This window comes from Mixophyes fleayi, chromosome 1 (genome assembly GCF_038048845.1).
Source record: "Mixophyes fleayi isolate aMixFle1 chromosome 1, aMixFle1.hap1, whole genome shotgun sequence".
Taxonomy (NCBI): domain Eukaryota; kingdom Metazoa; phylum Chordata; class Amphibia; order Anura; family Limnodynastidae; genus Mixophyes; species Mixophyes fleayi.
This window is the reverse complement of record NC_134402.1, coordinates 463,319,714-463,346,582: the sequence shown is the minus strand read 5'-3', so window position 1 is coordinate 463,346,582 and position 26,869 is coordinate 463,319,714. Positions and strand designations below refer to the sequence as shown.

Genomic DNA, 26,869 nt, shown 5'->3' with positions numbered 1-26,869 from the left:
CGGGATCAGTGTCAGAGTGTTCGGGGTCAGTATGGGAGTGTCGGGATCAGTGTCAGAGTGTCGGGATCAGTGTGGGAGTGTCGGGATCAGTGTCAGAGTGTCGGGATCAGTGTGAGAGTGTCGGGATCAGTATGGGAGTGTCGGGATCAGTGTGGAAGTGTCGGGATCAGTGTGGAAGTGTCGGGATCTGTGTCAGAGTGTCGGGATCAGTGTGGAAGTATCGGGATCTGTGTCAGAGTGTCGGGATCAGTGTCAGAGTGTCGGGATCAGTGTGGGAGTGTCGGGATCAGTGTCAGAGTGTCGGGATCAGTGTGGAAGTGTCGGGATCAGTGTCGAAGTGTCGGGATCAGTGTGGAAGTGTCGGGGTCAGTGTCAGAGTGTCGGGATCAGTGTAGAAGTGTCGGGATCAGTGTCAGAGTGTCGGGATCAGTGTGGGAGTGTCGGGATCAGTGTCAGAGTGTCGGGATCAGTGTGGAAGTGTCGGGGTCAGTGTCAGAGTGTCGGGATCAGTGTCAGAGTGTCGGGATCAGTGTCAGAGTGTTGGGATCAGTGTCAGAGTGTCGGGATCAGTGTGGAAGTGTCGGGGTCAGTGTCAGAGTGTCGGGATCTGTGTCAGAGTGTCGGGATCAGTGTCAGAGTGTCGGGATCAGTGTGGAAGTGTCGGGATCTGTGTCAGAGTGTCGGGATCAGTGTCAGAGTGTCAGGATCAGTGTGGAAGTGTCGGGATCAGTGTCAGAGTGTCGGGATCAGTGTCAGAGTGTCGGGATCAGTGTCAGAATGTTGGGATCAGTATGGGAGTGTCTGGATCAGTGTGGGAGTGTCGGGATCAGTGTGGGAGTGTTGGGATCAGTATGGGAGTGTCGGGATCAGTGTCAGAGTGTCGGGATCAGTGTGGAAGTGTCGGGATCAGTGTCAGAGTGTCGGGATCAGTGTGGGAGTGTCGGGATCAGTGTCAGAATGTTGGGATCAGTATGGGAGTGTCAGGATCAGTGTGGGAGTGTCGGGATCAGTGTCAAAGTGTCGGGATCAGTGTCAGAGTGTCGGGATCAGTGTGGGAGTGTCGGGATCAGTGTCAGAATGTCGGGATCAGTATGGGAGTGTCAGGATCAGTGTGGGAGTGTCGGGATCAGTGTCAAAGTGTCGGGATCAGTGTCAAAGTGTCGGGATCAGTGTGGGAGTGTCGGGGTCAGTGTGAGAGTGTCGGGGTCAGTGTGAGAGTGTCGGGATCAGTGTAAGAGTGTCGGGATCAGTATGGGAGTGTCGGGATCAGTGTGGAAGTGTCGGGATCAGTGTGGAAGTGTCGGGATCAGTGTCAAAGTGTCGGGATCAGTGTGGGAGTGTCGGGGTCAGTGTGAGAGTGTCGGGGTCAGTGTGAGAGTGTCGGGATCAGTGTCAGAGTGTCGGGATCAGTGTGGTAGTGTCGGGATCAGTGTGGGAGTGTCGGGATCAGTGTGGGAGTGTCGGGATCAGTGTCAGAGTGTCGGGATCAGTGTCAGAGTGTTCGGGGTCAGTATGGAAGTGTCGGGATCAGTGTGGGAGTGTCGGGATCAGTGTCAGAGTGTAGGGATCAGTGTGGAAGTGTCGGGGTCAGTGTCAGAGTGTCGGGATCAGTGTCAGAGTGTCGGGATCAATGTGGGAGTGTCGGGATCAGTGTGGGAGTGTCGGGATCAGTGTCGGAGTGTCGGGATCAGCAGATACAATGATATTACACAATACACTACATGGAAATGACCTCGGGTCACCCACATTCCAGCCCTGCCGGGCGGGGCTTTGTCTCTCCGCTCGGGGCTGGGCGTGGAGCTCTCGGGAAGTGACACATGATAGAAGTCAGCGTGGGGCAGCCGGGCAGATACACCGAGAACCACCCGCGGGTCATGGACACTCTTCCAGGGGAGGACGCGGCTCTACTGCCCGAGCTGGATGAGGAGAAGCTGCTACACACGTTACAGAGCCGGTACCTGGAGCACAAAATCTATGTCAGTATTCTGATGGTTCATCCCCTCTATGTCCCGATGGCTCACCTGTCCCCCCCTCCCTCCCGATGGCTCACCTGTCCCCCCCTCCCTCCCGATGGCTCACCTGTCCCCCCCCTCCCTCCCGATGGCTCACCTGTCCCCTCCCTCCCGATGGCTCACCTGTCCCCCCCTCCCTCCCGATGGCTCACCTGTCCCCTCCTCCCTCCCGATGGCTCACCTGTCCCCTCCCTCCCGATGGCTCACCTGTCCCCCCCTCCCTCCCGATGGCTCACCTGTCCCCCCCTCCCTCCCGATGGCTCACCTGTCCTCCCCCCTCCTTGATGGCTCACCTGTCCCCCCCCCCCCCCTCCCTCCCGATGGCTCACCTGTCCTCCCCCCTCCCGATGGCTCACCTGTCCCCCCCCCCCTTGATGGCTCACCTGTCCCCCCCCTCCCTCCCGATGGCTCACTTGTCCCCCCCCCCCCCCTTGATGGCTCACCTGTCTCCCCCCCCCCCCCCTCCCGATGGCTCACCTGTCCCCCCCCCCCCTCCCTCCCGATGGTTCACCTATCCCCCCCTCCCTCCCGATGGCTCACCTGTCCCCCCCCACCTCCCTCCTGATGGCTCACCTGTCCCCCCCACCTCCCTCCCGATGGCTCACCTGTCCCCCCCTCCCTCCCTCCCGGTGGCTCACCTGTCCCCCCCTCCCTCCCTCCCGGGGGCTCACCTGTCCCCCCCCCCTCCCTCCCTCCCGGTGGCTCACCTGTCCCCCCCCTCCCTCCCTCCCGATGGCTCACCTGTCCCCCCCCTCCCTCCCGATGGCTCACCTGTCCCCCCTCCCTCCCGATGGCTCACCTGTCCCCCCTCCCTCCCGATGGCTCACCTGTCCCCCCCCTCCCTCCCGATGGCTCACCTGTCCTCCCCCCTCCCGATGGCTCACCTGTCCCCCCCTCCCTCCCGATGGCTCACCTGTCCCCCCCTCCCTCCCGATGGCTCACCTGTCCTCCCCCCTCCTTGATGGCTCACCTGTCCCCCCCCCCCTCCCTCCCGATGGCTCACCTGTCCTCCCCCCTCCCGATGGCTCACCTGTCCCCCCCCCCTTGATGGCTCACCTGTCCCCCCCCTCCCTCCCGATGGCTCACCTGTCCCCCCCCCCCCTTGATGGCTCACCTGTCTCCCCCCCCCCTCCCGATGGCTCACCTGTCCCCCCCCCCTCCCTCCCGATGGTTCACCTATCCCCCCCTCCCTCCCGATGGCTCACCTGTCCCCCCCCACCTCCCTCCTGATGGCTCACCTGTCCCCCCCCACCTCCCTCCCGATGGCTCACCTGTCCCCCCCCCCCTCCCTCCCGGTGGCTCACCTGTCCCCCCCTCCCTCCCTCCCGGTGGCTCACCTGTCCCCCCCCCTCCCTCCCTCCCGGTGGCTCACCTGTCCCCCCCCCTCCCTCCCTCCCGATGGCTCACCTGTCCCCCCCCCTCCCTCCCTCCCGATGGCTCACCTGTCCCCCCCTCCCTCCCGATGGCTCACCTGTCCCCCCTCCCTCCCGATGGCTCACCTGTCCCCCCCCTCCCTCTCGATGGCTCACCTGTCCTCCCCCCTCCCGATGGCTCACCTGTCCCCCCCCCTCCCTCCCGATGGCTCACCTGTCCCCCCCTCCCTCCCGATGGCTCACCTGTCCCCCCCCTCCCTCCCGATGGCTCAACTGTACCCCCCCCTCCCTCCCGATGGCTCACCTATCCCCCCCTCCCTCCCGATGGCTCACCTGTACCCCCCCCTCCCTCCCGATGGCTCACCTGTCCCCCCCTCCCTCCCTTCCGATGGCTCACCTGTCCCCCCCCTCCCTTCCGATGGCTCACCTGTCCCCCCCCCTCCCTCCCGATGGCTCACCTGTCCCCCCACCTCCCTCCCGATGGCTCACCTGCCCCCCCCCACCTCCCTCCCGATGGCTCACCTGCCCCCCCACCTCCCTCCCGATGGCTCACCTGTCCCCCCCTCCCTCCCTCCCCCCGATGGCTCACCTGTCCCCCCCTCCCTCCCTCCCGATGGCTCACCTGTCCCCCTCCCTCCCGATGGCTCACCTGTCCTGTTCTCCCCCCCCTCCCTCCCGATGGCTCACCTGTCCCCACCCCCTCCTGATGGCTCACCTGTCCCGTCCCCCCCCTCCTGATGGCTCACCATGGTATGTATTATGCAATCTGAACTTTTGGTTGATCACTAGTACAACCAACTAGTGTGAAACTATCCTTATTAGGACTTCTTGAGCTAATAAAACATAATTTCTTCAAGATCCTGCTTTGACGCCTACTTACCTGCTGTGTAGTTCCTATGACCTACAGATTAGACCAATCTAATCCGTTATCCGGCTGCTCCGAGGTTTATACCCAGCATCCAGTACCAATGCTCCGCCCACTACCTGCAGATCTGGTCAGTGTGATAGGCCAGGGGGAACCATCCACAGCACCCTGATCTACAGGAAGAGGTCAGGGGTACCAGCCCAGGTGTCCAGCAAAGGGGTACACCAGCAGCGACAGTTACCCAGATGGAAGCGGTTCCAGGTGCCAGTGAAGGAGCCTGGTGGTGGCAGCCGAGCGCCCTTATAGTGTTTAGAAGGGGCACATTTGGGATAAAGAAAGTGTAGTAGCAAGGGAGTCCCAGTCGATCCCCAGCAGACAGGGTGGCGTAGGAGGTCCATTCTGTCACATTCACTATATCAGTTTCTCCCTTATTCTTGTTTCCTGTCCTGGTGGTCTCTGTGTCCTGGTGGTCTATGTGTCCTGGTGGTCTCTGTGTCCTGGTGGTCTCTATGTCCTGGTGGTCTCTATGTCCTGGTGGTCTCTGTGTCCTGGTGGTCTCTGTGTCCTGGTGGTCTCTGTGTCCTGGTGGTCTCTATGTCCTGGTGGTCTCTGTGTCCTGGTGAATCTCTGTGTCCTGGTGGTCTCTATGTCCTGGTGAATCTCTGTGTCCTGGTGAATCTCTGTGTCCTGGTGGTCTCTGTGTCCTGGTGGTCTATGTGTCCTGGTGGTCTCTGTGTCCTGGTGGTCTCTATGTCCTGGTGGTCTCTGTGTCCTGGTGGTCTCTGTGTCCTGGTGGTCTCTGTGTCCTGGTGGTCTCTGTGTCCTGGTGAATCTCTATGTCCTGGTGGTCTCTGTGTCCTGGTGGTCTCTGTGTCCTGGTGGTCTCTATGTCCTGGTGGTCTCTGTGTCCTGGTGAATCTCTGTGTCCTGGTGGTCTCTATGTCCTGGTGGTCTCTATGTCCTTGTGGTCTCTATGTCCTGGTGGTCTCTGTGTCCTGGTGAATCTCTGTGTCCTGGTGAATCTCTGTGTCCTGGTGAATTTCTGTGTCCTGGTGGTCTCTATGTCCTGGTGGTCTCTGTGTCCTGGTGAATCTCTGTGTCCTGGTGAATCTCTGTGTCCTGGTGAATCTCTGTGTCCTGGTGGTCTCTATGTCCTGGTGGTCTCTATGTCCTGGTGGTCTCTGTGTCCTGGTGGTCTCTGTGTCCTGGTGAATCTCTATGTCCTGGTGGTCTCTGTGTCCTGGTGGTCTCTGTGTCCTGGTGGTCTCTATGTCCTGGTGGTCTCTGTGTCCTGGTGAATCTCTGTGTCCTGGTGGTCTCTATGTCCTGGTGGTCTCTATGTCCTTGTGGTCTCTATGTCCTGGTGGTCTCTGTGTCCTGGTGAATCTCTGTGTCCTGGTGAATCTCTGTGTCCTGGTGAATTTCTGTGTCCTGGTGGTCTCTATGTCCTGGTGGTCTCTGTGTCCTGGTGAATCTCTGTGTCCTGGTGAATCTCTGTGTCCTGGTGAATCTCTGTGTCCTGGTGGTCTCTATGTCCTGGTGGTCTCTGTGTCCTGGTGAATCTCTGTGTCCTGGTGGTCTCTATGTCCTGGTGGTCTCTGTGTCCTGGTGAATCTCTGTGTCCTGGTGGTCTCTATGTCCTGGTGGTCTCTGTGTCCTGGTGGTCTCTGTGTCCTGGTGAATCTCTGTGTCCTGGTGAATCTCTGTGTCCTGGTGAATCTCTGTGTCCTGGTGAATCTCTGTGTCCTGGTGGGTCTCTGTGTCCTGGTGGGTCTCTGTGTCCTGGTCTCTCTCTGTAATGGGAATACACTCGCATACCTCTCACATTCAAACCTTTTGAAAACGGGACAAAATATGCCCTATCCCAATGCACGCAAACCCTGTCTCAATACTTTTTGTTTTCCCCTGACTGGTCCATGATTTTGCCTTGTGCAATTAAGGAGATAAAAGGGAGCTATCCATGTCTGCTATGCTGCATATTGTCCTTCTATTTGTGTACGTACTATTGTGCGGATATATAGTAATTTACCTCCCAACTGTCCTGCCTATATCGGGACAGTTAGGAAGTATTCCCTTGTTTAATTTATGATGGAGAGAGCTGTAAGCTATATGATGTATAAAACTGTGTAATTGGGACAAGTTGAGACTGACATTTTCTTTCTTTCCTAGACCTACATTGGAGACATCCTGATCGCAGCCAACCCTTTCCAAGACTTTCCTATATATGGAGCAGAGGTGACTTTATTTGCATATTGTTTTGTCGATACAACTTATATGAACAGAGTGAAAATGGTTTCACGTGATTATATTTTAATATACTTACCAGGTTTTTTGTTGGTTAATAGTAAGCTATTGTCACTCTATGTATTTTGAGGAACACTCCTATTATCTGAGTCCATAATTAAACATTATAGGTTTATACGTTTTATATTGTGTACTACAAAGGGCTCTGAAAATGCTTCATTGGTTATAAGAATAGTACAAGTGAAACCAGGGAAGGAACATACCTTGCTGGCCCTATAGTGAACTTTGGAGAGGGCCTATCGATGCAATCCGTCCTCCCACAGACCCCGCTCTGCTCTTTGGAGGATGCACGCGGCCTGCATATGTGTGGTGAAGCCCAGTATCGCCTTTACGGCGCTTGTACTAGTGGCAGAAACTAACGCTGCTGCAGCAGCTATGGGCCAGCGCTCCTTTTCAGGCACCATAATCACTGAGCCTCCTGCGTCGGTTCCGTCACAATTCTCATTTATGTGCATGAGTGTTTCACATATATTATAGAAAAGAAAACCTGACAATTCTCTGTAATTTAGAGAGATGCTTTGATCTTTTGGGTTAAGAGACATCCGTATGTCTCATATATAATATCACACCTCTGATGTGACACTGTAATGTCTCAGCCATCTATGGTATGTAGAGCTGGAACCGGTCTGGCTACCCAGAGCCTCGGGGCTGCCTCCAGCAGCTTGGATAGGATCTGGGTGACACACAGCTATTCAGATGTCAGTGAAATATCCCAGTGTTATTGTGCAAACAGCTGATCCTCAACAAGCAGGCGCCTCGCTCCCCTGGCGCCTGGTAGAGAGAGAGAGAGAGAGCGCCTCGCTCCACCGGCTCCTGGTAGAGAGAGAGAGAGAGCGCCTCGCTCCCCTGGCGCCTGGTAGAGAGAGAGAGAGAGCGCCTCGCTCCCCTGGCGCCTGGTAGAGAGTGAGAGAGAGAGCGCCTCGCTCCCCCGGCTCCTGGTAGAGAGTGAGAGAGAGAGAGAGCGCCTCGCTCCCCCGGCGCCTGGTAGAGAGAGAGAGAGAGCGCCTCGCTCCCCCCGGCGCCTGGTAGAGAGAGAGAGAGAGAGAGAGCGCCTCGCTCCCCCGGCGCCTGGTAGAGAGAGAGAGAGAGAGAGAGCGCCTCGCTCCCCCTGGCGCCTGGTAGAGAGAGAGAGAGCGCCTCGCTCCCCCTGGCGCCTGGTAGAGAGAGAGAGAGAGAGCGCCTCGCTCCCCCGGCGCCTGGTAGAGAGAGAGAGAGAGAGAGAGCGCCTCGCTCCCCCTGGCGCCTGGTAGAGAGAGAGAGAGCGCCTCGCTCCCCCTGGCGCCTGGTAGAGAGAGAGAGAGAGAGCGCCTCGCTCCCCCGGCGCCTGGTAGAGAGAGAGAGAGAGAGAGAGCGCCTCGCTCCCCCGGCGCCTGGTAGAGAGAGAGAGAGAGAGAGAGCGCCTCGCTCCCCCTGGCGCCTGGTAGAGAGAGAGAGAGCGCCTCGCTCCCCCTGGCGCCTGGTAGAGAGAGAGAGAGAGAGCGCCTCGCTCCCCCGGCGCCTGGTAGAGAGAGAGAGAGAGAGCGCCTCGCTCCCCCGGCGCCTGGTAGAGAGAGAGAGAGAGAGAGAGCGCCTCGCTCCCCCGGCGCCTGGTAGAGAGAGAGAGAGAGAGAGAGCGCCTCGCTCCCCCGGCGCCTGGTAGAGAGAGAGAGAGAGAGCGCCTCGCTCCCCTGGCGCCTGGTAGAGAGAGAGCGCCTCGCTCCCCCAGCGCCTGGTAGAGAGAGAGAGAGAGAGAGCGCCTCGCTCCCCCGGCGCCTGGTAGAGAGAGAGAGAGAGCGCCTCGCTCCCCCAGCGCCTGGTAGAGAGAGAGAGAGAGAGAGCGCCTCGCTCCCCCGGCGCCTGGTAGAGAGAGAGAGAGAGAGAGAGAGAGAGCGCCTCGCTCCCCCGGCGCCTGGTAGAGAGAGAGAGAGAGAGAGAGCGCCTCGCTCCCCCGGCTCCTGGTAGAGAGAGAGAGAGAGAGCGCCTCGCTCCCCCGGCTCCTGGTAGAGAGAGAGAGAGAGCGCCTCCCTCCCCCAGCGCCTGGTAGAGAGAGAGAGAGAGCGCCTCGCTCCCTGGTAGAGCGAGAGAGAGAGAGCGCCTCGCTCCCCCGGCGCCTGGTAGAGAGAGAGAGAGAGAGCCTCGCTCCCCCAGCGCCTGGTAGAGAGAGAGAGCGCCTCGCTCCCCCCAACACCCACTTGAAGCACCTCCATTGTCTTTGTTGTGTTTCCAGATGACGCTTCTACTGTTCTAAACATTCCATCCTGCCCTCTATTTGCAGCCCTCCCCATCTATACTGCAGTTACAGGTACTTCACCATCCTGTTTGTTTAGGGGAGGTGAATGGGAAGGGAGGAGCAAGGATCACTGAACACCACTCTTAGCTCTTTGTTATTTAGAAATGTATTTATTCAGAAATGGAACATAAAACAGACCTAATTTATTTACTGTCCAGTCCACAGCACAGTGACCGAGATGTGTTGAGTTTTGTGTCCATTTATACATTGAAAGTGTTTTTCAAAGTAATTCTTCAATGGTAGATTCCATGATTGGTGATTTTTACGCCTGTAAATGTGGCCCAGAAGGAGTTTTGGTTGTGCCAAGGGGGCAGCACTGTTAATGGAAAAAAAAAATCCTGCAAAAAAAAGAAAAGAAAATACTTACCTTGCGGTCACGCGGTCACGTCAGCTGGTACTCCGGCTCCCTCCCTTGTCTCCTCCGTGAGGTGCTCGCAGTGAATGTCGGGCGTGATGTCATCACGCTCAACATCCATTGCGGAGCGCAGCACAGAGGAGTCGCCCGCGCGAGAAGAACAATCAGCAGCACAGAATTGGAGAAAAGAAGAGAAGAGGACAGGAGAACAAGCCGATTAAAAGGTAAGTTAAGGGGGATTTTCTTTTATTATTTCAAGGGACGCTGACCAGTGAATAAAAGTCACCTGGTCCTGGAGCATCATGGACCTTATCTCCCTGCTACATACTTCTACTTGTAATACTAATGGGGCATTATATATTATTCTCTTTGGCCCATTATAAGTTGTTATCCCTTAACTAACATAGTGGTGTAATTAGCAAAACAGGTGACAATTTGGGGTCACAGTGATGTATATGTCAGGTACCGCAGGCCTGGTCAGGGCACCCTGATATACAATGCCTGGCTTAAATGTACTTTATTGATATTGCATCGAAACAATACAAAAAGTGATTATAGTATAATAACTAGAGAGGATTTTTTGAACAGGGCGATTGATAGGTAAGTATAGGGGGATTTGAAAAAAAAGTGATATTTATATATATATATATATATATATATATATATATCACTTTTTTTCTCATATATATGTTAACTATGTTTTCTATGGTTTCTTGGATGATCAGCTATCGTTATTGTTAGTGTATCTTATGTGCGGCCCAAATCAACTCGTCGTCTTCCAATGTGGCCCAGGGAAGCTAAAAGGTTGGACACCCCTGGTTTAAACCAAGGAGGTGGGAGGAAATGACAAAGTAAGGAAGTTTGAAAAAAAAATGGGGAGGATCACAATAGTGCAAGTTCAGTGACGTCTGTGGCATTAATAGATAACGTATTACGTCTGTAATACATAATTAGTGCAGCAATCTTCAGAAGTGACGCATAAGCTTCAGATATGAGGAACACTGAGCTGCAGCTCAATTTCTCATTTGCACAAAACAAGTATCTCAGACTTTGGATTTCATTTACTAAGCTTTTGAAAAAGTAGAGATGTTGCCTAAAGCAACCAATCAGATTCTAGCTGTCATTTATTTAGTACATACTACAAAATGACAGCTAGAATCTGATTGGTCGCTATAGGCAACATCTCCACTTTTTCAAACCCGCAGTTTAGTAAATATACTCCCTTGTGTTGTTTGTCCCACCTCTGGGCGAGCACGGCGGCCTCTTTTTCCATAATATATTTATAGTTGTTCTGAATAGGGAGTCGTCTAGTGAGATGCAAAATGGCATCTAAAGACTGATAAAATCTGAGGATTGGCCTATTCAGAAGACAATGAACCCTGCTTAGATACATTTGTGTTGAGAATACACTTGAAACCAAAGATTGTGCTTTAATAACTATATCCACAATATACAGCGTTTCTTCCACAGCTCTATCACTCTGAGTTTGGCTGGGTTTGGTTTTGTTGGAAATGAAGTGATTTGCTGGGTGCTTTCTCATATTTCTAGGTGACTTCTGTGAGTGGAATTTCTCTGTCCAGCATATATACGAATGGTGTATATTAGGGTGAGACTTGAAGGTGATCTCACACTGCTGTCTGTAGAACTGAGATCTGGACACTCTCCTCTGATAAAATTATCGTTTGGATAATGAAACCGATCAGGACTATATTTAAAGTGGTTGTATAACGCTGCGGACTGAACATCTACACGAGCTGATCCCTATGTGGGACATCTGCGGATATGTATATAGTATACAATATGCAGCTCCCATGGAACTAGACGACCCTCTATGGTGGTGTCATCTAAGGAGGCGTTAATTGATGTGTGCAGCTGCCACAGAACTTTGCATTAACTGCTGTCTGTATACAGGAGCCCTGGCTCACCGCACGTTGTGGTCTTTGCATTAACTGCTGTCGGTATACAGGAGCCCTGGCTCACCGCACGTTGTGGTCTTTGCATTAACTGCTGTCGGTATACAGGAGCACTGGCTCACCGCACGTTGTGGTCTTTGCATTAACTGCTGTCGGTAAACAGGAGCCCTGGCTCACCGCACGTTGTGGTCTTTGCATTAACTGCTGTCGGTATACAGGAGCCCTGGCTCACCGCACGTTGTGGTCTTTGCATTAACTGCTGTCGGTATACAGGAACCCTGGCTCACCACACGTTGTGGTCTTTGCATTAACTGCTGTCGGTATACAGGAGCCCTGGCTCACCGCACGTTGTGGTCTTTGCATTAACTGCTGTCGGTATACAGGAGCCCTGGCTCACCGCACGTTGTGGTCTTTGCATTAACTGCTGTCGGTATACAGAAGCCCTGGCTCACCGCACGTTGTGGTCTTTGCATTAACTGCTGTCGGTATACAGAAGCCCTGGCTCACCGCACGTTGTGGTCTTTGCATTAACTGCTGTCGGTAAACAGGAGCCCTGGCTCACCGCACGTTGTGGTCTTTGCATTAACTGCTGTCGGTATACAGGAGCCCTGGCTCACCGCACGTTGTGGTCTTTGCATTAACTGCTGTCGGTAAACAGAAGCCCTGGCTCACCACACGTTGTGATCTTTGCATTAACTGCTGTCGGTATACAGGAACCCTGGCTCACCGCATGTTGTGGTCTTTGCATTAACTGCTGTCGGTAAACAGAAGCCCTGGCTCACCACACGTTGTGGTCTTTGCATTAACTGCTGTCGGTAAACAGAAGCCCTGGCTCACCGCACGTTGTGGTCTTTGCATTAACTGCTGTCGGTAAACAGAAGCCCTGGCTCACCGCACGTAGTGGTCTTTGCATTAACTGCTGTCGGTAAACAGGAACCCTGGCTCACCGCACGTTGTGGTTGGATCAGGAATCTTGTTTGACAGCTCATATAGAACTGTAGCTCTGCTCATATTCATTCGCTATTTACCCTGATTGTTTTCTCTTTTGTACACCAAGTCTAACTAGTGATAACTATCACTAAAGGTGTCATTATACAGACTTTTAAACTTTTGGGGGTTTGCTATGATCATTTGATGATTACAGTTATTCTATAGGTCCAAGACAGTGATTTATGAAAAAATACCACACTAAATATCATTGCTTTGCTCAGTTATTGAACTTGTATTGTTTATATGGTTATTAATATGTTTTAATAAAATGGTTATATATTGTATTATCTGCTGACTATGTTGGTATATGTCACAGGCTAATTGGGCCATATTGGGCCATTCTCTCTCTTCTTGCAAAGCTTTTTGTTGAATATTGTTTGGTTGATGTTGACCAATATGTCTTAGATGTTAAGATGGCAGCTAATAACTGCTATTAAGGTGTGGGTGAAAGTCTTAAGGACACTTTCTGTTCTCTGTTTATAGTGATTAGTTCAATAACCTGACAATCTGCGCTCACACACAAAGTGTATTCCATATATTAGCATAGGTGTAGGGTCCCACTCACCGAGTATATAATGAATATCTCATAGAAAATGAATCCAGTGTTATTCAGAGAGTAGACAAAAAAATCCTTTATTCTAGAATAAGACTTAAATAATTAAATCTGGTGCAGTATTTCTTGTTTAAGTTGATTATAATACAGAAAAAAAGCACTAACAATTCTCATTTTTTTCAATCATGAGACCACAGCCAGGGTAAAGTATTTGATTTCCTCAGAAGATCTTCTACACACGTACATGGTTTGGTGTCCTCATGTTTGGACTACTACAATGTATGGTCTCCTAGCTTGCATCAGCCAGGCTAACACTAACCATCCCCGTTCCTGCACATAATACCGGCTGCCTGTAAAATGGTGAATTTGCTCCAAGTATATTGACATACAAAGCCCTACACAATCAGGCCCCTTTGTACTTGAAGCAGCTTCTGATTGCTACACTCACACTTACTCACTTTCGTCTGCATCTCCCATACTTCAATTGGGGATCAAGTTGTTAGCGTTGTGGTTCCTACTCTGTGGAACTCTCTGCCTCGTACAGTCAGCCAGGTCCCCATTCAAGATCTCTTCAAACACAGAATAAAGACTTTCATTAATGTCCCTCTATGTTCATGTTGCCCAATGCTTAGCTCTTTCTTATATACTGTTAATCCTTTTATGTTTATTTTGTATTGTGTGATTTTCATCTGCAAATGCTTTGAGTCATACTAGGAAAAAAGTGCTATTTAAATAAAATTATTATTATTCATTACTATTACTACAAGATTAGAACATCATCAGTGTTTTGATGACCAAAGGGTGTTGAATTGTGTTAAATGATGTGTTAATGTATATGTAGCTCCTTTCACCCTGTCGAATAATTCAGATATCAAGGGCAGAGGGTATTGGTTTATGAGGTGTTGTTGAGTCCCCAATATGCAATACAAGGGCGCAAGCCTCCATCCTTTTATTTTATGAAGAACAAACCTTTTCCTGCAGGTGAGGAGGACGAGCAGATAAAGCCTCTTTCCAGATTATCCTTAATGTATTCAGACATAGATTGTGTCTCTGGTATAGAGAGGATAGTCTCTGCCATGGGGTGAGGTCTTCCCTGGGATGAGAACTTTAGGGCAATCCCAATCCATATGAGGTGGTAAAGTCTCTGTGGCCTGTTTGCTGAAACATCCAGGAACTCCTTATAAGGCAGTGGAATGGCTGAGGCTTCAGTAGCAGAGGTGGAACAATGCAGAGGATGCGTTCTTAACAATTCTCTGTACGTGCTGGACCCTATGCCAGGAATTATCATTATTTTGGAGATAATCAGAAAGGTCAGAGTCTCTGAATGAAGTACCCTCACCATGAGGTATATGGGAAGTGTCTGCTGGGTGATGGTGCCCCCAGGATACGGCTACTATCTAGAGATGTGAGATAGATAGGATTGGGGACCATAATGAATGGGATGGCTAGTTCTTTAGCCAGCTCGGCTGACATGAAGTTCCCTGCAGCTCCTGAGTCCAGAAGCGCTGGGAGTTATACAGAACCCTGAGGCTGCTTCAGGGTAACAGAGATTACACAGTCTTTTAGTTGTGAGGGGTGAAGTGCCACTTCTAAACTAAACTCCTTAATGCCAGTTAGGAGGGCCCATTTCCCGACTTCTCGGGGGAAGCCCGCAGCAGGTGGCTGTTACCGGCGTAGTATAAACATAACTTTTCTCTGAAACACCGTCCGTGTTCCTCAGACGAGTCCTGCAGGAACCTCGTTACTTGGCCCTGATTGTCTTGCCATTCTATGCATTCAGCTAGTATATGGACTGTGTCCGCCCTTGGGGTATGCTCCTCTGTCGGATCCATATGGCCAGAAAAAAACCTGTCACAAATTCTGGGTTTTTGGGGTAGTTGAAGCTGGGGGCTGTGAGGAAGCTATTGCTCATCTGAGCCTTAGCTGGAATAGTGGGTACTGATAGCAGAAGAGGTCAGGATACAAGGCACACTAGTTCAAGCAAGAACTATCACCAGCATTGGTATGCTGCCAGAAAGAGGTTTATAAATGCAGCAGCAACAATTAGAATTGCAGGATGATTATCTGCATGAGTGTGGCAGATGATTGTACACCAGAGGCTGCCAGACTGAGAGCAGAATAAAGCTTGTAACTATTTACCTATATAAACAAAAACACTTGCGCAAAGTATGACCTGAATCGTTATAAAGGGTAGAATGTAAGCAGAGAAAAAGCAGAAATGGCAAAAAAAGCAAAAATAAGTATTTGTATTAATTTATATAGAAAATTAAAAAACATAAGACCAGTGCACTGGTATATATTATATGAATTGACACAATGACCAAACATGTGTCATAACATAGTTATATAGGTTGACTGATTGGACAGCTGCAACCGTATTGTAACATGCAATCCTATATAATCGGAGTGCATGCAAACATATGTCAATATCACAGTATACAATGAAGATATGCAGATAATATGGATAGTAGATGTGAAAACGGAATCTCTATCACCATGTAAAATATAGCTGCACCCGGAAAAGTCACTAATCCCATATATACAAAAGTTCCAGAGGATTACTATGTAAACCAAGTAGAAATGGAGAATAAATACTCCTGTCAGATATTTTTCCAGTCATGGGTGTTCCATCATGAGTGGTGCAATATGCACAGCGATTTCTCGGTTGCAAGTTTAACCGGACTGATATCCAAACTGCGTGAGAGGGACGGTAAATCATTCACCCGCACAGTCTGTTGTAAATAAATTGCAGAAGGGTCTTACCCAAATTATGCTGACATCCGATGGCGTTTTTTTTTGCCTTGCAGATAAGTATCTTGTATGGTACAGCCTCTGTCTGGGCTCCCCAGCAATTGAATGGATATCACGCTTCTTTGGATAACCGCGCATGCGCAGATGGTTCCTGTTTCGTCTGAATGAGAAAAAATGAGCTTCTCGATAAAAAGTTAAGATATAGAATGGAATGTCAAATAAGAGTTGAGGCAAATCACCAACGCGTTTCACCCATCGTGGGGGCTTCCTCAGGGCAGTGTGATGATGTTCACTGCTAGATTTCAGTTATAAACCCTCTTAATTGTAGAGGTGTGGTTAAAATCAGGTGAACTTGACAGCTGATTTGGGTTGTTGAATAACAGCTAATTCTTGTTCTTTAAAGGGACTTAAAAGTTAGACATGAATATTTCCATGTTAATAAAATCATGATTGGTCATATAAACAAAAACAAAATAAAATAAAAATCAAAATAAATGGAAAAAATAAAATAAAAGGAAAAAATAAAAATAAATATAAATATAAAAATATATCTATTTACCTAGCAACTAGCCGAATCAGTGAACTGCAGGAATGATCCTACACAGGAGAGCAGGAGATAGAACAGGAGAGCTCCTATTATTTTTATGGAGTGGGGTCTACCTCATTTTGTCTCCTCTGCACACTGCAGGGAGGTCACACAGCACATCCAATCAGAGGAGGAGGGAGTGCAGTGTATTCTGTACCACATGTTCCCCCTTCTTCCTTTGCGGGTTCTGAACTAAAGGTAAGTAGTTTGTCTAAAGATCATTAACACTAGGGGCCTGATTCATTAAGGATCTTAACTTGAGAAACTTCTTATTTCAGCCTCCTGGACAAAACCATGTTACAATACAAGGGGTGCAAATTAGTGTTCTGTTTTGCACATAAGTTAAAAACTGACTGTTTTTTCATTCTGCCCCGGGCGCAGTCCCAGGGGGGGCGCAGTGGCCGCCCGCACCTGCCTCTGTGGGAGGAGTGAAAAAAATAAATAAATGAAACAGACCTCAGATTCAGACTGCCGGCCGCCCGGCGCATCCAAAATGGCGGCTGGCACCCGGCTCCACCCCCTTCTGAACTCTGCCCTCTGCCTCAGCGTCTGATGTCATGACGTTGCTAGGCAGCAGAGAGGAGCCAGGCAGCGACGGCTGGTCAGGAATAAAGACAACAAAGGAAAGCTTCAAAGCAGGGGAAAGGGGATGTGAGCTGCTATTATGGAGGGAGGGAGGGGGGCATGTGAGCTGCTATTATGGAGGGAGGGGGGGTGTGTGCTGCTATTATGGAGGGAGGGGGGCATTTAAGCTGCTATTAGGGAGGGAGGGGGGCATTTAAGCTGCTATTAGGGAGGGAGGGGGGCATGTGAGCTGCTATAATGGAGGGAGGGGTGGGGGGGTATGTAAGCTGCTATTATGGAGGGAGGGGGGCATTTAAGCTGCTATTAGGGAGGGGGATGTGTGCTGCTATTATGGAGGGGAGGAATGTGTGCTCCATCTTGCTATTATGGAGGGGGGGATGCTGCTATGCTTTATGAGGGAAGGGGGGGTATGCTGCCATAATGTGTGAGGAAAGGGGGGATGTATTAATATAATGTGTGATATGAGGGTAGCGAGGTTGGGTGTCTTAGTACATGGGTGGGAGGTAGGCTATTAATTTAATGGTGACGTTTAGGTGGGGGCTAATTATTTAATGAGTACTATTTTATTTGTGGGGGGCTGGTGGGTCAATTTAATTTATAGATGGGGCTTTTTAATTTAATGGTGGGGTCTATTAATTTCAGGTGAGGTATTTATCTGTATTGCAGTCACAAGAATGCTCTGTATTAAATGGCGGTCATAGGAATGCTCTCTGTATAGTATGGCGGTCACAGGAATGCTCTCTGTATAGTATGGAGGTCACAGGAATGCTCTCTGTATGGTATGGAGGTCACAGGAATGCTCTCTGTATTGTATGGAGGTCACAGGAATGCTCTCTGTATAGTATGGAGGTCACAGGAATGCTCTCTGTATAGTATGGAGGTCACAGGAATGCTCTCTGTATGGTATGGAGGTCACAGGAATGCTCTCTGTATTGTATGGAGGTCACAGGAATGCTCTCTGTATAGTATGGAGGTCACAGGAATGCTCTCTGTATAGTATGGAGGTCACAGGAATGCTCTCTGTATAGTATGACGGTCACAGGAATGCTCTCTAAGGTATGGCGGACACTAGGAGGCTCTTTATATTGTATGTGTGTGTGTGTATATATATATATATATATATTTATATTTATTAATTTCGTGTGATGGTGATAAGGGGGCACAATGTGATAAAGGAGAAACTGTGATGAAGGGCACAGTGGGATGAAGGGCACAGTGGGATGAAGGGCACAGTGGGATGAAGGGCACAGTGTGATGGAGGGCACAGTGGGATGGAGGGCACAGTGTGATGGAGGGCACAGTGTGATGGAGGGCACAGTGGGATGGAGGGCACAGTGTGATGGAGGACACAGTGGGATGAAGGGGCAGTGTGATACAGATGGTACCGTTACATTTATGTTTTAATTTATTTCAGTGAGTTTTATTTCAATAACCAATTCATTTTTTATACAGCTAGCATGTGATAGCTGCATTTTAAGTACTTTGATTCTATGGAGGCTTATTACATAAAGATCCTTACAAAGCCAGACCGTGAAGAATGGGGAGGGAGGGGGTTTCAGTGCGGTCTAGAACTTGTAAAGCGCTAGCCACGCCCCCACAGTAGGTTGACCACGCCCACGCGATGATTGACACTCCCACTTAGATGAGGGGCGCCTATTCCCTATCTCGCCCAGGGCACTAAAATGGCTAGTTACAGCACTGACATAGAGTACATAGAGTACATAGAGTACATGGTGTACATAGAGAAAGTACTCGATACCTTCAAAAGAGGTGGAAAATGTATTAAATGTGCAAATACATTCTCAAGTTTTACTCTGAATTCTTTACCTGTTTTATTTGTGTATAAATTCCTTAATCGTGTCTGTGTATCCCAGAGTCCATTACAATTCCCATGTTACCAGCATTAGCTCAGCATTCATATATATCTTATATCGCTGGCACTCAATAGAGTATTGCTGCTACAATTTCACACCGCACTACCACAACTTACATCATTACACAATATGCAAACACCACTATGCTGTATGCAAACACAATATTATGTTATATGCAAATGCCATAATATGCTGTATACAAACACAATATTGTGTTTATGCAAACGTCGTTCTATATTCCTAAATGTATCATCACAAACTCCATTTTTATCTCAGCATATAGTGTCCTATATATCCTCCATATGTCACAAACTTTCATATGCAGTCTCCATATAATCATATAGGAAATAAATATGCTTCTATATGTATATATTCCATTACAACTTATTTTACCACTAGCTACAACTCCCATTCTGCAGTCACAAACTCCTTATGCAGGCTCTCTAATACTATAGACTATATGCTCCTAGTCAGGGCCTGATCAGCCAATAGACTGACCAGGCTGCAGCCTGGGGCGCTGGAGCCAGGGGGGTGCAGAGTCGACGAGATGTTGGGGGCTGGAGGGGGGGTGGGGGTGGTGGATGGAGGGGGGGCGGGTGAGGTGGATGGAGGGGGGGTGGGTGTGGTGGCTGGAGGGGGGGCGGGCGCTACGGCTGAAATAGCCTAGGGCAGACAGAACCCTTAATCGGGCCCTGCTCCTAGTAGAAACGCACAGTACCGCTCTCATTACTAATTAGAAAATGCAAAGTACAACTATCATTCCTCCAAGTCCAGTGTATCAATCAGCAACTCCTGTATTACTCCACATATGCAACCATCTAACCCTTAGCACAATGTCCCCATATATATCACAAGTCTCTAAATATATAATCTCAAATCTTGTTTACCCCTTTCAGCCTCAGCATTTCCCATAGCAACCTAATACGTAGAGCCATATTCCCTTATATACAGGCTATATGGTAGGGAGGAAGGGAGAGAATTCATGCTGCGTTCACCAGCTATCCTCTCAGCATGCTAACTGCCCACGTGTGTGATGAGGCCATCACACAACCGTGGATGGACTGTGCTTGGCGCATGTGCATGATGGCGCATACTCCGTCTAGGTGACCACCATACATACAGCTGCGGAATGCGTAGTATAAGACCCATTTGTTTCTGGTTACCTGGGATATCTCACTCCTGAGGGGGAAACAGCCCTGTAAATGTTCTGATTGTAATTGATATTTAATTAATTTTAAGTTCATTTTTATACAAGATAATGCTTGTTAATATTTATACAACCCAGTACATAATACATCCCATGAGGTGTATTACCAGCTCTGATTACCCCCATGTGAGGTGTATTACCAGCTCTGATTACTGTGATTACCCCCCATGTGGGGTGTATTACCAGCTCTGATTACCCCCCCATGTGAGGTGTATTACCAGCTCTGATTACCCCCCATGTGAGGTGTATTACCAGCTCTGATTACCCCCATGTGGGGTGTATTACCAGCTCTGATTACTGTGATTACCCCCATGTGGGGTGTATTACCAGCTCCGATTACCCCCTATGTGAGGTGTATTACCAGCAGGGCCGGATTAAGGGAATGGAGGCCCATGGGCTAAGGGGGCCTCCATTCCCCACGTGTGGCCTCCCTGTGAGCCGCTCCCCCGTTAGGCCCCTGCTGTTAGCCACCCGCCCCCCCCCCCCAAAGCGCTTAACTACTTCTCCTGTCACTGTAGTTCTTCCGCGGTGCGCTGTAAGCTCCATACTGAGGAGATCTCTTGAGAGTGAAACTCATTGTCTCACTCTCACGAGATCTTCTCAGTAAGGAGATTACTGAGCGCCGGGGAAGGACTACAGTGACAGGTTCAGCAGCACTGATCGGGCCGGGGGCGCCCCCGCACCGATCAATAATGCCGCTGAGCACTTTCAAGGGCCCCCTGGATGCCCGAGGCCCCTGGGCTATGATTACCCCTTATGTGAGGTGTATTACCTGCTCTGATTACCCCCCCCATGTGGGGTGTATTACCTGCTCTGATTACCCCCCCATGTGGGGTGTATTACCTGCTCTGATTACCCCCCCATGTGAGGTGTATTACCAGCTCTGATTACCCCCCCATGTGAGGTGTATTACCAGCTCTGATTACCCCCCATGTGAGGTGTATTACCAGCTCTGATTACCCCCCATGTGAGGTGTATTACCAGCTCTGATTACCCCCATGTGAGGTGTATTACCAGCTCTGATTACCCCCATGTGAGGTGTATTACCAGCTCTGATTACCCCCCATGTGAGGTGTATTACCTGCTCTGATTACCCCCATGTGAGGTGTATTACCAGCTCTGATTACCCCCCCCATGTGAGGTGTATTACCAGCTCTGATTACCCCCCATGTGGGGTGTATTACCTGCTCTGATTACCCCCCATGTGAGGTGTATTACCAGCTCTGATTACCCCCCATGTGAGGTGTATTACCAGCTCTGATTACCCCCCATGTGGGGTGTATTACCTGCTCTGATTACCCCCCATGTGAGGTGTATTACCAGCTCTGATTACCCCCCATGTGAGGTGTATTACCAGCTCTGATTACCCCCCATGTGAGGTGTATTACCAGCTCTGATTACCCCCCATGTGAGGTGTATTACCAGCTCTGATTACCCCCCATGTGAGGTGTATTACCTGCTCTGATTACCCCCATGTGAGGTGTATTACCAGCTCTGATTACCCCCCCCATGTGAGGTGTATTACCAGCTCTGATTACCCCCCATGTGGGGTGTATTACCTGCTCTGATTACCCCCCATGTGAGGTGTATTAGCAGCTCTGATTACCCCCCATGTGAGGTGTATTACCAGCTCTGATTACACCCCATGTGAGGTGTATTACCAGCTCTGATTACCCCCCATGTGGGGTGTATTACCAGCTCTGATTACCCCCCATGTGGGGTGTATTACCAGCTCTGATTACCCCCCATGTGGGGTGTATTACCAGCTCTGATTACCCCCCATGTGGGGTGTATTACCAGCTCTGATTACCCCCCATGTGAGGTCTATTACCAGCTCTGATTACCCCCCATGTGAGGTGTATTACCAGCTCTGATTACCCCCCATGTGAGGTGTATTACCAGCTCTGATTACCCCCCATGTGAGGTGTACTACCTGCTCTGATTACCCCCCATGTGAGGTGTTCTACTGGTTGGAGCTGGTTTGGACCTCACCTGGTCGAATGAGCGGAGTCATTTATTTCATGGACACCACCTAAGAGAACGTGAATGTTTTATAAGCTGCTTTGGATACACATATGAGTCAAAAATTATCTGCACTCTGGCTGTAGAATTTCTTTTAATCAACTTTCAGAGACAAATACATTTTTTTTACATAATCTCCCTGCTTTTCAATTACACTTTGTCCATTTATCAACAAGATTTCTTATTCCCTCATTAAAAAATATTTTAGGCTGAGCTGTGAGCCACGAATGCACCGCTGTCTTCACCTCTTCATCAGACGTGAATCTTCATCCTCTTAGGGCTTCTGTCAGGGGACCAAACAGATGATAGTCCGATGGGGCAAGATCAGGACTATAGGAGAGTGTCGACAGTATGAGCAGCGGTGTGCAGACGTGCATTGTTCTACAATAACACAACCGCCTGGATAGCAGTCCTCTGCGTTTTGTTTGAATTTTAGGCTTCAGCTCTTCAGTGAGCATCTCACTGTATCGAGCACTGTTGATTGTTGAACCTTTTTCCTGATAATGTTCCAATAATGGTGTGACAGTATGGACCGCCTATGCCACCCTGTCTGTTGTCTTGCTGGGGACCGGTTGGGCTTGTTTTCTTTTTCCCCAAATGCTCCCTCTAACCACAGTATGAGGGCTTAAGCTGCTGCCATCATTGGACTCCCTAGCGGCATCCAAAACCGCTACCTTTTATTATTATTATTATTTTTAATTTTTATTTATAGGGTGCCACAAAGTATCCGTAGCGCCGTACAGGGACAAACAATGGCACAGTACAAGGTGAAACAGCACAGTACAAGTAACAGTAAGCACTATAACTCTGGGGGCTCAGGCACAGCATGAAAGAGAGGGAGGGAGGGGAAAAGTGAGTACAGGCAGGTACTATGGCCCAAGAGGGTGGGCACGGATGACAGGTTGAGAGTCACTGAGGGGAGCGGAGAGAAGCGAGAGGAGACAGAGGGCAGAGGGACTGAGAGGAGGTGAGCTGAGTAGCTGGAGAGCGCAGTTAAAAGTGATGGAAACGGGAGGTAGGAGAGCCCTGCTCAAAGGAGCGAACAATCTAAAGGGAGGGGAAGACAGACAGACACATGGATGAGACGGAGAGACGGGAGAAATGGAGACGGAGTCGAGGAAGGGGGAGAAGGGAAGAAGGGATGAGAAAGAGAGGTAGCCGACCGGTGGGAGTTTAGGCATGAGACTGGAAGGCTTTAAGGAAAAGGTGGGTTTTACCTTCTGGGTAACTGTCGCTTCTACGGTACCCCCTCACTGTGCACCTGGGCTGGTACCTCTGTCCTCTTCCTGTATATGGTTCTCACCTGGCCTATCATACTGGCCAGTGCTGCAGGTAGTGGGCAGAGCAGTGGTACTGTAATGCTGGGTCCAAACCTCAGAACAGCCGGATAGCGGATTATGTTGGGCTAATCTGGAGGTCACAGGAATTGCTGCAGGTAAGTAGGCATTGAAGCAGTGATATTTATTAGCTGAAGCAGTCCTGATAAGGACTGTTACACACAGCAGTTTGTCGTACTAGTGATCTTCCCAGAAGTTACAGATGGTATGATGATGATGCATTACTTGGTCAAACAGTTCTTCTTTTATACAGATTTACACACATGCTGTCAGGGGGTAGCCCAGTCCCTTAATTCGCCCAGGCACCGAAACATCTCATATCACTTCAGATAATTTAACATCAGGATGTAATCTAATCTTGCAACTAACACAGTTTATCTTTCACACCAACGTGATTTCCTCAAATTTGCTGTCTATTTTGTTAGGAGGTTTCCAGGTAACGGCCCCCTGGCAGTCCTTCAGGCCAAAGCAGGGGCCTGATTCATTAAGGATCTTAATATAAGAAACTTCTTATTTCAGTCTCCTGGGCAAAACCATGTTACACTGCAAGGGGTGCAAACTAGTTTTCTGTTTTGCACATAAGTTAAATACTGACTGTTTTTCATGTAGATCACAAATATCAACTTTACAAGTCAGTGTACAAATAAGCTATCAAGTATTTGTGTGTTACATGAAAAAACAGTCAGTATTTAACTTATGTGCAAAACAGAATACTAGTTTGCACCCCTTGCATTGTAACATGGTTTTGCCCAGGAGACTGAAATAAGAAGTTTCTTATATTAAGATCCTTAATGAATCAGGCCCAAGGTGTTTGAGATGAAAATAATTAACTAACTTAATTTAGGATTTCCTTTCCTCCTTTCTTACGCAAACACATTTCCTCCAGCATGGCACAGTACTGTCACGGTTTGGTATTCTGGACTCTGGATCCGTTCAATAGATGTTTAGAAGAACGGATCCTCGGGGAGTATTGTAACACACTGACAAGTGGTAGTAGCAGCCCGAGGGAGAATAGATGACAGATGCAGGATAAAAGAACAATCAGCTGTTTAATGATGAATGGATGAATAACAAGAAAGTCTCGAGATATATATATATATATATATATATATATATATATATATATATATATATATATGACAACATGAGCGTAGTACAAGGTGAACAGGGCCACCGGCAATATCATAGGCAATGAGAACAATCAGCATGTAATCAAATATGGCATAGAATGAACAGTCCAGCAAACCGGTGGCAGCAGGTATATGGTATCACAGTAAGACAGCACACATCAGAGGAGAGAGTAACAGTCCAGGCAGCAGTATAATCACAGCCGATGTGGCAGGAATCAAGTACCATACAATGCCTTAATATGCTTTAGATGACACAGGAACAGTTCAGCCAGAGACGATGACAACAAGCAACTTGATGATACGACCTGTAGTGCCACTGAGCCACAGAGGCGAATGCAGAGTAGAAGAAGCTTGAACCAGGACAGCTCTGATAGATGATTTGAAAGGTAGCGATCTCCGTTAAGCAGCACGGCCCGTGTAGAGGATTTCTTAAGACAGGCTCTCACTTGATTCCAGATAGAAACAAATCTCCGTTGAACGAGATTAACAGCAGGAACCTGGGTGGGTGGGAGGGAGGTAAACCTGGGAAAAGATGGATGGATCCCATACACGATCGAAAATGGTGATGCAGAAGTTGACTCATGAAGGGCATTATTATGCACAAACTCTGCCCAAGGTAGAAGATCCACCCAATCGTCCTGATTGGCAGAAGATAACATTCTAATGAATGTCTCCACATCTTGGTTTACACGTTCAGTCTGTCCATTAGACTGGGGATGGTAAGATGATAAGTTTAATTGGATACCAAGAATTTTACAAAAGGCCCGCCAAAATTTAGACACAAACTGAACTTCACGGTCTGACACAATTTCTGCAGGACAGCCATGGAAGCGAAATATCTCCTTAATGAAATATGTAGCAAGGACAGATGAGGTTGGTAGGCCAATAAGTGGAATAAAATGAGCCATTTTTGAGAACCGATCTACCACTACCCAGATGGTATTATATTTCTTGCTAGGGGGTAGGTCGGTGATAAAGTCCATGCTCTGTCCGGTATAAGAAGTGGAATTAATTGTCCAGCAGGAGATTGACGAGATGACTTGTGTTGACTACAATTTTCACAGGAAGCAACAAAATCCTTATTATCACGATGAAATTTTGGCCACCAATAACTACGAGAGACCGATCAATGGTTTTACGTACACCAGTATGACCAGCAAACCGAGTAGAGTGGAACCAGGTCAAGAGTTTCTTTCGTAAATCCGGTAGCACAAAAGTCTTCCCAGGTGGTGGTACAGGCAGGAGACAGAGTAGAAGGTAATATACACTTGGGATCTAGTATAGGATGAGGTTTCACCTCTTCGGTCTTGGAATCACAGGAAAAGGCTTGGGATAGAGCATCTGCATGTTTATTCTTCTCCCCAGGTTTGAATGTAATTCGAATATCAAAACGGGAGAAAAAGAGAGACCACCTAGCGTGTCTAAGATTGAAGCATTGAGCAGATTGTAAATACAATAGGATTTTATGATCCGTAAAGATTGTTACAGGGAATTTAGCTCCTTCTAGAAGATAACGCCATTCCTCCAATGCTATTTTAATGGCAAGTAATTCTTTATCGCCAATGGCGTAATTCCTCTCTGCAGGTAAAAATCTTCTGGAGAAGAACACACGGGTGAAACTGGTCAAGATGAGACTTCTGAGATAACACAGCCCCTACTCCAACACTTGAAGCATCAATCTCGAGGAAGAATGGCAGAGACATGTTAGGTTGTTGAAGAATAGGTGCCGAGGAGAATGCTCTTTTTAGGAATTCGAAAGCCTTTAAGGCCTCTGGCGGCCAAGATTTGGGGTTGGCACCCTTCCGGGTGAGAGACACGATGGGTGCCACAATCGTTGAGTATCCTTTGATGAAGCGTCTATAGTAATTAGTGAATCCTAGGAAACGTTGCAGCGGCTTCAACCCTAGGGGGAGAGGCCACTCAAGTATAGCTCGAACCTTCTCTGGATCCATCTCTAATCTTGAGCTTGAGACAATGTAGCAAAGGAATGACATTTGTGACTGTTCAAACAAACATTTCTCTAACATGCAAAAAACTTGATTCTTGCGGAGTCGTGAGAGAACTTCTGCCACATGAAGGCGATGTGAATGAATGTCCTGGGAAAAGATCAAGATGCCATCTAAATAAACAATGACACAATCCTAAAGGAGGTTTCTGACGATTTCATTAACAAAGCCTTGAAACACCGCAGGGGCATTACACAACCTGAAAGGCATCACTAGGTATTCGTAGTGGCTGTCGCGAGTGTTGAAAGCTGTTTTCCATTCATCGCCGGCTTTAATTCAGATGAGATTATAAGCTCCCCTGAGATCTAGCTTTGTAAAGATCTTCACCCCCTTTATACGGTCGAATAATTCAGTGATGAGAGGAATGGGGTACCGATTCTTAATTGTGATGGCATTAAGACCTCCGTAGACTATACATGGGCGCAAAAACCCATCCTTCTTCTTAACAAAAAAGAAACCGGCACCAGCAGGAGAAGATGAAGGTCTAATGAATCCACGAAGAAGATTCTCTCGGACGTATTCGGACATGGCTTGAGTCTCTGGCAACGATAAAGGATACACACGACCTCACAGAGGAATTTGGTCTGGTAACAGATCAATAGGACAATCCCATGTTCGGTGAGGAGGATGATGTTCAGATCTGGCCTTGTCGAACACATCATGGAATGACAAATACTCACTTGGAAGGCAACAGAATTGAGGTTCAGACGAGATGCTAGTAGAGGCCAGGGGATGAA

General features: G+C 48.9%; 1 protein-coding gene across 1 annotated transcript in view; it reads left to right on the top strand.

Annotated features, from left to right (window-relative positions):
- The first annotated feature begins 1,680 nt into the window (after positions 1 to 1,680).
- Positions 1,681 to 26,869, top strand: part of LOC142110416 (myosin-IIIb-like) — a 185,895-nt gene continuing 160,706 nt past the window's right edge. The window contains exons 1-2 of the mRNA XM_075193765.1: positions 1,681 to 1,976; positions 6,420 to 6,485. Of these exons, the coding sequence (XP_075049866.1) occupies positions 1,818 to 1,976; positions 6,420 to 6,485 (225 nt within the window). The 5' untranslated portion in view covers positions 1,681 to 1,817. The remainder of the gene's footprint in view (positions 1,977 to 6,419; positions 6,486 to 26,869) is intronic.